The sequence below is a fragment of the Pezoporus wallicus genome, unplaced genomic scaffold, assembly GCF_028554395.1.
Source record: "Pezoporus wallicus isolate ANWC-B61680 ecotype Strahan unplaced genomic scaffold, APGP_CSIRO_Pwel_v1 contig_12604, whole genome shotgun sequence".
Lineage (NCBI taxonomy): Eukaryota > Metazoa > Chordata > Aves > Psittaciformes > Psittacidae > Pezoporus > Pezoporus wallicus.
In genome coordinates this window covers 74,153-83,669 of record NW_026638783.1, presented here as the reverse complement: position 1 = coordinate 83,669, position 9,517 = coordinate 74,153, and the positions used below count along the sequence as shown (strand labels likewise).

Below are 9,517 nucleotides of genomic sequence, written 5' to 3'. Positions count from 1 at the left end.
TTTCCTCTGTAAAGTGTCAATGTTTTTTTCTCTAGTACAAAACTTACAAAAAAACCCCACAAAAATATGCAATTTTTTTTTATTTTGAGACTGTCCTGTGACTTGTACTCGTCTTCTCCTGAGGCTTGTGGAAAAAACCTTTCTTATGTACTTAAGATTATACAGAAGATAGAATAAAGTTAATGCCAACTTGCTCATTACAGTGGCTCTTGTCTGCTCTTTGGGGGCACAGGACGAGCTGCTCAACGTGCTCTGTGTGCTTTCCCCATGGGCACATACAGACTTTCCTGACCCCCCCCCACCTCACATCACAGAGTACTTGCTGAATCTCACCTGGTTTTAGTTGGTTAAAGTTTTTATTGGTTCCGATTGCTGTACAAAAGTGCCATTAGTTGCAAACTTCAAGCTGTTAATACCTGCTTAATGCAAACCCCTCCTTTTCCCCCAGAAAAACCTCAACTTGCCCCTTTCCCCCCCGCCCCAGTCCTGAAGGATGGGCTCTAATGTCTTTGCTCTGCAGACAGCCATCCTGCCGAGATGCTCAATTCTTGCACTAGTGCATTCAGTTAATACTGCCATTGTGGCCTGTGAGAACAGGCAAGGGGAGAGGAAACCTCTGGAGCAGACTTACCCAGGCCCACGCAGGACAAAGGGCTTCAGAGCCAGGGCAAGGCTCAGTGCACCAGGACGGGAGTGCAGTTCCACCCAGAGAAATCCTGGTCTCTTAATAAGAGGTGCCACCGTGCCCCTTGGAGCTGCTGAGCTAAGGGCCCTCTTCCTCCCCTTCCCCGGATCCTTGCAGGCTCTACATGGAAAGTGCCATTACCCCATAGCAGCTGCTTTAACTACAGTGCTGGAACCCCCCCCAGTGCTCTCACTGGAGGAAGGGGAGGATGGAGGTGTAGAACCACTCTTCGGAGAAGTGGAGGTGATCCCCCTTCACCCCCAGGAACACCAACTTCCCTGCTTTGTCCATCTCCTGCAGCCCCAGGCGATCCTGTGGAGGGAAGCAGGACCATAGGTGCCTTCCTATGGGGAACCCGGCACAGAGGAAGGTGCTGATGTGTTGTGGCAACAGCAGTGGCTGCCAGGCTCAGGTGGGTCCCACCTCTGCTCTTCAAAGCTTCTCCTCATCGAGGGGGAAAAAGGCATTTTGGATGACGTACAGCAAGGCTTTAGAAAGGAGCAGTGTGTGTTAAACACAGGCTTGAAGGGGATCCTGAGCCAGGCACAAGCATGAGACCACCACTGTAATTCCCACTGCCCAAACTCGCCTGGACAGAAATGCCTTCCCAAACAGCTGCTGGAAAGAGGAGGCGATGCCCCAGGAGAGCAGAGCTGTGGGGGTCAGAGCCCCTCAAGGCCCCAGGGATACTATAAAACATGAAGAGCAGCAAGCCCTCAGCCCCAGCAGAACGCACCTCTGTGTACAGCGAGGTCTCCTTCAGCGGGATGGTCTCCTTGGCTTGGCCACTTCTGTAAAACCCAAACCACTGTTGGAGTTAAAACAAGAACTTGGTTACTGAAGGGGTTCCAGATGAGGAGGCTCTCACCAGCCCCTGCAGTATCAGGCCTATGGTTGGGCTCAGCCTCAGCAACCTCAGGTTCTGCCATCAAAGGACAAACCAGAGCCAAGCACTGAAGCAGCACCCAGAAGCACCCTGCCTGCCTCACCTCAGAGATCGGGGGGTCGACCATGGTATCATTGAGAAACTTCACCATCACGAACTTCTTCAGAGCCATCAGGTTTTTCTTGTACGTCTCATTGATGCCCTGGAGGAAAGCAACAGCAGATCCAAGTCCCTGGAAAGCTCACAGACAGGGAAACCACCTTTGCACCTGCAAAGAAAACCCCAGGTCCTCACCCTCTCCTGGTTTATGTCAGCCAGAAAGATGCTGTTTTTCCTGTAGTCATCCTCCTTCAGCGGATCATGCCAATACTCTGCTTGTACCAAGCTGGAAAAGGGTGCAACCAAAGATCAGACAGAAACCGAGAGCTTCTAACGTGGCCCCGCTACCGCAGCCTGAGGAATATACTCACTGCTCCTGAACGGCTTGTGTGTAGGCACCCAGGTCCAGCGTCTTTCGGATCCAGTCACAGATATGGGAGCTCTCCCCAGGGCAGCGTGGAAAGCCGTACACGCCTGGGGAACGGAGCCGTGCAACTGAAATCCCTTAATCCCTCTGGCTGGTAAAGAACCACCCTCTTACAGAGCAGCGGCAGGAATTACCCAGGGGATCAGGTAGCCTTTAATCCTGCAATCTCATCAGGCAGCCCTCCCGCCCCGGGAGTTACAGAGGTAATGGAGGGGGTTCTTGGGCTGAAGGTATTGCCCTGGAGAGCAGAGGCAGGAACAGCAGGCAGCTCAGCGGCTGTGCTCCCAGGAGGTCTGGGGTGGTTCCCTCCAAGTCTTCCCACTACACTACAAAGAAATAGACTCAAGCTCTGGAACTTCTCAGGGGAGAGAATCTGAAATTCATTGCCAGCCCCTCTTAACTGCAGAGCTCTTCAATGCCATTTCATACTGCCTTTTATCTGCTGCAAAAAGCACCTCCCGTTCCTCGGAGCTTTAACCTTCCAGATGCTGATTATAAAATACCCTTGTGACCCAGAAGGTTTCATTTCACCAAGGCTTTGCTCCCTCCTTAGTAGTTTCTTCTGCCTAATCCCAACTAATCCCAAGTGCTCCAAAGTATAGAATTCCATGCAGATAATAAATTATCTACTTACAAAGGCCCCTTCTCATTGCCAGTCAAACAAGACCAAGACACAAGATAACAAAGTTTGCTGACAACTGGGCCCAAGCAGACCACGAGGTTCGGAGAACAAAGGGACAGGGTAATTCATAAGAAAATGGTCAGATTTTAGGAAGAGGTAAAAAAACAAGAGCACCAACCCCCCCCTCCCTTCAAGGTGGTTTAGGAGGTGTGAGGGCTTCACAGGACGCTACCTTGGTGCTGTCCCCCAATGGAGATCAAATTGAGCATGGGAGGAGAAGGGCACCTCTGGGCCACCGCCCGCCTGTGTGGGAAGAGGAAGGTGCTGAGCTGGCTCCACGTGCCAGCCACCGGGGCTGGTTCACAGCTTCCCACAGCTCTCAGCTTGCCACAGTGTGGGCTTGGGCGCTTGGGGAAGGTTTGCAAAGAGAATTAACCCTTCCTGGTGGAGGAGGGCCCCAGGCAAACGCGTTCTTGCCTCTTTGGAGCGCTCCTGCCTGTAGGAAGGGGTTTGTCTGTTTCCATCTGTGCTGCTCTTCACAAGAGTTTTAAATCAGAACCCCAAACCCTACAGAACCCCCTGGAAATGGATCAGAAAGGTAAACTCACAGGAACTGGCCTCCCTGGGAGAAGCCCATCGAATTGTAGCCTCCTTTCAGGTGAGGGTCCTTTGCCAGCTGGCTGCACACCTCTCTCACCTGGTCGTTTGCATTCATAAAGAAGCTGTTCTCCATATCCTGAGGGATTAGATAGATTAGAACATAGAACCTGTCCTTTCACAGTGGCTCATACAGCGCTTCCAGTTTTGCTTTTGAAAGAGGACCTGAGCTGCCCCACTATGACAGAAGTGAAATGCTCATTTTGACACTTCCCTTCACGGCTGGTTCCTACTCTGCCTGACAAAACTGCCCTATACAGAACAGGGACGTTTCCCCAGGCTTCTTGCAATTTATGTCCCTTCAGATTTTGTGCCTGTACATACATAGAGATAAACCCACACAAATCAGACTTCACCCATCTCCTCCAGATCCCAGGAAATAACACACAGTGCACTGGAATCCTGAGAGACTAAAGAAATCCCATAGGGCTACAGAAAACTGCCAAAACCCCACAAAGGCACAGAATAAATCCTCATTATACTAAAGATATGCAGTGAATAAATGCTTGTAAATCAAAAAGGGGGTAAGGGAGAAAGTTTTGCTCTAGCACAGTATCTTATCATATGCCCTCATGTTACCTGGGGTGGTCAGAATGCTAATTAGGGGTTTTGTGTATTAATCCAATTTAGACTTGGGATTTGGTTGTACCCAGTTCTTTTCTGCAGACAGGACCTAGACTTCTTTAGTTTCTACCTGTCAAAGCTGTTTGCTTCACAAAGAAGGTTAGCAAGGAAAGCACAACAGGAATCCTCATGGAATCAGGTGAGTATCAGAGGCAGGCATTGCACCTTCAGACCTGCCACACCCAGCCCCGCAGAACCACGAGCGGCAGCACCCCATTACCTGTATCAGGTTGCTTCCAATCTTCAGAGACACAACATAAATCCCTGGTATTTTACTCTCCACTATCTTCTTAATGTAGCCCATGCTCAGCGGATTGCAGCAAGTGTCTCCTGTGAAAGGGAACACCCCAACGCACCATCACCGCGCTGCCCAGGCCCCCACCGAGGCCCGGCGGAGGAGGGTCAGCACCTCCCGGCCTCCGCAGAGCCGGAGGAGGACACGGCTCCTGTCCCCGCCCGGCCCCGGTTCCTGAGGCTCACCCATCCCGTGCCAGATAACGAGGGGGACGGCGGCAGCCGCGCAGCACAGGCGCAGCCCCAGCACGGCCAGCACCGCTCCGCTGAGCGCCGCCATCTTGGCTGAGCACATGACCGGCGGCCGGAGCGGGTCACGCGGAAGGGGGTGAGGTCTGCCCCAGCTCCTGGTGCCCTCCCGTGGCCGAGCCCGGCACCGGCTGCGGTCCGGCGTGTCCCGGCCCTTCCAACGCTGCTCCTTTGGAAGCGAAGGGGCAAAACCGGAGGTGGGGAAGGGGAGAAGGAGGGGCAGACTTGGGCTGGTGCCATCCGGACGGAGCGAGAGCCGCGCTGCAGGCGTCCAGCTCAGCGTGTGGACACCGGGAGAGGTGTTTGGATCCAGACCGGCGCGTTCGGCTTCCCCTTCCCAGGGAGGAGCTCCAACCCCTCCGGGGCTCCGGCAGGGCTCACGGCGGTGAGGGCCCCGCCACACAGTCCTCCGGCCGCCAGAGGGCGCTGCCACCGCTCCGTCCCATAAGACCCCGCGGCGGCACCCAGCTGGTCTTTTCCCCGCCTCCATCATGGCGGTGAGTGGCGGGGCCTGCTATGGGCTGCGCTGTCTCTATCCGCTGCCATCCGGTCTCAGCGGGGCTCGGCCCGGCCGCCGCCAGTGCGGGAGGGAGCGGGGGAGGCCGGGAGGGAGCACTGCGGGGCCGGGATGGGTAGGGAAGAGCCGATGGGCTGCACTGGGGAAGCGGCTGCCATGACAGGCCGCGGCCTGGCGGCCGGATGAGGCTTCCTCGGGCCTGTGGGGCGAGCAGGCGGCCGTGTCCCCGGCATCCCCCCCGTTACCCTCCGTGTCGTTTGTCCGCAGCAAGACCAGGGTGAGAAGGAGAACCCCATGCGGGAGCTGCGCATCCGCAAGCTGTGCCTCAATATCTGCGTCGGGGAGAGCGGGGACAGGCTCACCCGGGCGGCCAAGGTGCTGGAGCAGCTGACGGGCCAGACCCCCGTCTTCTCCAAAGGTGAGGCTGCGTGTGCCCGGTGCGGCTGCTGCCCGGCTCCAGCCGCGGTGCCTCTCCCTGAGCATGCAGGGGGGGTCTCGGTGAGGTCTGGCCTGGCGGTGAGAGTTGGGAGCCTGAAACGTACCGGGGCTGGTGGGAGTCGGTTCTGCCTCCAGACTGGGGCTGCTGCTTATTCTTCTCCCCCCCTCCCCAGAGAGGGAACCTGCCTTTGCTTTGATGCTGTTCCCTTTCTTTTAAATTGATTTCTTTGCTGGTCTTAAGCTGTTTATGAATTCCCTGGGTGGGAATCCTCTGAATAGCCTCTAAGTGTAGTTATTGCTGCCTGCAGCTCGATACACTGTGCGATCCTTTGGAATCAGAAGAAATGAGAAGATTGCTGTTCATTGCACGGTTCGTGGGGCCAAAGCAGAGGAGATTCTGGAGAAAGGCTTGAAGGTAGGAATTCAGCTGGTCTGGATCTTTGATTTGGGAAAGAGCAACACTGAATCTGCTCCAGCTGAAGAGATGTGTGCTTTGAAATGTTGTAGCTGAGCTGGTGACAGGTCAGTCCCAGATACACCCTGATACGGACCTCTGTTTGCACCATTCCTGTGCTCGCTCTTCCATCTGTTTTTAAAAGTGAGTTGGTGTGGTTTCTGCTTTCTTTTGGAGTTCTGTCTCCACTGCAGTGATTTGTGAGCAGACTTCGGGAGTAAAACCTTAGGACTAAGGATGAAGTAGCGTGTGAGTGAGTTGGGATGGTGGCAGTTGGTAGAACACACAGGACTGCTGCCTCTGCAGTCGATGATGAAATAGTGACTGACAATCACTGTTGCAGGTGCGAGAATACGAGCTGAGAAAAAACAACTTCTCAGACACCGGGAACTTTGGCTTTGGAATCCAGGAGCACATCGACCTGGGGATTAAATACGATCCCAGCATTGGTATCTATGGCTTGGACTTCTACGTGGTGCGTATCCCCTGCTTCCCTGCAGCCACTGAGCTTGTGTGAAAGCTCTAGAAGGAACCTAGAATGATAACTGGCTTGCTAATGATAACCTGCTGCCCAGCTCTGCATGGTAGAAAATGCCCCAAAAATTCCAATGTAAACTGAGTGGGGTGGCTATAGAATTCCAGGTTTATGATGTGTCACACAAAGCCCCTTCAGAAGGAAGTGCTGCTGCTTGTACTGGTATTCCTGAAGTAGCACTGAAGAGGCTGTGCTGGGTTTGGGGGAGGAAGGTGCAGGAGGGGCTTTGGGAATGCATGCAGAAGGATGGCTGTTGCTGGAAGGCTCTCTGCTGTGTGAGGGCCGGTGGGTCTCATTCGTTCCATTGTGCTGTGCCTCACGTTCAATGTATGAAGCAGAGGGAAGTTGTTCCACCCATGTTAGCAGTGCTGGCCGGTGGATCTGTTCTCTAGAGCCTGTGGGTATGGATCTTCCATGCTTGTTTTAGTTTCTCCAGTATAGGTGCCGAGTTGCACACCCCAGGGGCTCTCCCTGTAGTCTTGTATTTACATTGAGGATAACGCTCTGGGTCTTGAATGTGAATCGAGCAATGAGACGTTATTGATGTGGAAGGTCCAGCCTTCCATCCTAAAAAACTGTGAAGTGTAAGAAAATCAGTGGCAGAATAAAGCAGTGCTGTGGGTCTGCTCTCGGGGCAGGTGCTGGGCAGGCCTGGTTTCAGCATCGCTGACAAGAAGCGCAGGACTGGCAACATCGGAGCCAAGCACAGAATTGGGAAGGAAGAAGCCATGCGCTGGTTCCAGCAAAAGGTAAATTCCAGCTTTGTTTTGTATCCCAAGAGTTTCCTAGCAGGGAGCAAGTCACTGGGCAGGAGGAGATGGAGATCAGTTTATTGTTGATTATTGGTGCTCTGCAGCAGTGGGGCTGTGTTTGGGTGCAAGTGCTGGTCATGCCTCTCTTGTGTGTGCTGAACTCAAAGAGCAGTTGCAGCAGCATAGCTGGGGGAGTGTCAGCTCTTGTGTAAGTCTCTCAGGTGGTGTTTGCAGGTGTTTAACACGTGCGTGGATCAGGAATGGTGAGGCAGGGTTATTAGGATTTGTCTGACAGCTCCTAGCTCAGCTGCTGGACTCGGAGGATGGAGTAGTCCAAATGAAAGGAGTTTGTCTGGGTTTATCTGTGCACAGCTCTGAGCCAGGCTGGGCAGCGAATGGAAGATGCTGAGTGCTCAGCTGGAAATGCTCAGATGGGAATTGGTGGTGCTTTTTCAAAGGTGGAAGGGGTTGGATGGTCTGTCTGGAGGCTCTGCCCACACCTGTGTTATTGTACCCTGTGCGGGAAGGTGCCAGCCTGCTCCTGCAGAGTGGTTCTGCTTGCTGTGGTGTAGCTTCCTCCAGGACCTGTATCTTTGGACTGTAAAAGGGATGAGTGTAGTTTAGTCAGATCTGCCTGTGAAGGGTGGGTGGGCTGCTGATTTCACTGGGCTGCTGAGCAGAGTTTAGTGCTTGTCCCCTCCTTGGAAGCCACCAGCAGAGCAGCTGGCTGCCGAGAGCTAGTGTTTTCGTGTCTCTGTTGCCTGGCCTGGGGTGAATGTGGCAGCTCGGTTTCCTGCACAGCAGCACTGCACCTCTACCTGGTGGTACATTCTCACTTGCTCCTGTCTTTTGTTTCCCTCACAGTATGACGGCATCATCCTTCCTGGCAAATGAACAGTTCCTGTTACTAAAAAAAAGGCAAATAAATTTTTCTAAGCTCCATCTCCTGTTGTGAATTTTGTGGGGGCTCCTCCTGACCTGGGAGGCTGCTGGGAGCAAGAGGCACTCCAAAGGAAGCAGAAGGATGCGGACACGAGGAGAACACACTGTTCTCAGGAGCAAGCGTTGGATGTATGTGGTGCTGTCTCTACTTTGCGTCCAGCTGCACAGATGGCGTGTAGAACTATGGAGTCTGCAAGTGGGTGTAGAAAGAAGAAAACAAATACATGCTTTTTTGACTACTGGAGTTGTTGAGTGGGAGTTTTGGAGGGTTGAACATCGGAGGGGAGGGCAGTCAGTGCTGGGTCTGGTCCTCAACAGACCACGCTGCAGTGTTGAGGGCTCCTAGTGAATGAGGGAGTCCAAGTCAGTGGGAGAAACTTGGATGCTCTGGAACTATTTGGCTTCCCAAGGAAATGGCACATGTACACTCTTGTAAAGCAGAGCTATAAAGCCAAAGTGTGGTTGAGGGCTCTTTATGCAAGGGGCTGAGGGGATGAGTTGAGGCCCGTGGTGTCTCTAAACTGGGATTCAAACCCTGTGCCCTGGAGGGACACCTGGGATGAGCCAGCAGAACCCTGGAGCCAAGCTGCTGTCTTGGGTGGTGTGAGACCCAAGTGCCTGTACCTGCAGCTGGTGGAGTTGTTTCTGCCCCACAGATCATGGTGCTCTTAATGAGTGGTAGAAATCCAGAAGCAATTAAAATCCCAAAGAGATTAGCTTCTTTGTTAAAATGCTTCACGTGTGAACTTAACACTGCTGTAATTACCCAGCCAGACAGTTCTCCCCTGCAAAGGAATGGTCTTTATTGTTTAAAGAGAAGATTCCCTGCAGGACAGGGCAGGTCACACAAGTGGGGTTCAGGAACACCCTTTTACTTCTGCCTCTTGTGCTTGGTTTTCTCCTGCACCTTACAATAAAAAGCTACAGTAAAAAAATTAAGGGGCAAACTCACTTCTATGCTAGTCTGCACACGCTGCCCCAGTCACTGTGCAGTGTTCCCTCAAAGACCAGACCCTTCCTTTCTCAAGCCTATTTGCAGTTGTAAAGCAGGGAAGTTTGCCAGCACTGCTCAGGATGAAGCCCACTCCAGGATACACAGGGCAGTGTGTGCTGTGCATGCTGAAACACACGAAGGGAAGTGGAATTTGAATGGGAATGATGTTCTGCTGTGGTGTAGCTCCATGCTTGAGGTGAACTCTTAGATTGTGAATTCTCAGGGGAAGATCAGTTCCTGCATGAGAACTGTGGTGAGCAGTGAAAAGCAGCCTGCTTTGCTTTTGTCTTGACATCTTCATGGCACATTGGGGTTCCCTTCAGCAGCGCATTGGCTTCCTGG

General features: G+C 53.1%; 2 protein-coding genes across 3 annotated transcripts; one reads left to right on the top strand and one right to left on the bottom strand.

Moving 5' to 3' along the window:
- Positions 1–874: 874 nt before the first annotated feature.
- On the bottom strand, positions 875–4,989 carry PPT1 (palmitoyl-protein thioesterase 1). The gene is given in 11 exon segments (XM_057412579.1): positions 875–997; positions 1,422–1,493; positions 1,675–1,773; positions 1,866–1,956; positions 2,042–2,144; positions 2,952–3,022; positions 3,328–3,455; positions 4,221–4,330; positions 4,481–4,616; positions 4,618–4,804; positions 4,925–4,989. Coding segments are annotated over 11 exon segments (1,185 nt in total).
- On the top strand, positions 4,982–8,179 carry RPL11 (ribosomal protein L11). 2 transcript variants are annotated; one of them, XM_057412587.1, is made up of 6 exons: positions 4,982–5,040; positions 5,328–5,478; positions 5,807–5,913; positions 6,296–6,427; positions 7,126–7,236; positions 8,104–8,179. In XM_057412587.1, exons 1-6 carry the CDS (start codon positions 5,035–5,037, stop codon positions 8,131–8,133), a joined length of 537 nt encoding a protein of 178 aa, XP_057268570.1. In that variant the 5' UTR covers positions 4,982–5,034; the 3' UTR covers positions 8,134–8,179. The 2 variants fall into 2 exon arrangements, with proteins under 2 accessions (XP_057268570.1, XP_057268571.1); XM_057412588.1 differs by lacking the exon at positions 8,104–8,179 and adding an exon at positions 7,612–7,632.
- The last annotated feature ends 1,338 nt before the right edge of the window (positions 8,180–9,517 follow it).

Bases quoted from the DNA above. Each gene is read 5' to 3' on its own strand.
- RPL11 (XM_057412587.1), top strand. The intron at 5,479-5,806 runs GTGAGGCTGCGT...TGCTGCCTGCAG, and splicing joins GACCCCCGTCTTCTCCAAAG to CTCGATACACTGTGCGATCC. The intron at 5,914-6,295 runs GTAGGAATTCAG...TCACTGTTGCAG, and splicing joins TTCTGGAGAAAGGCTTGAAG to GTGCGAGAATACGAGCTGAG.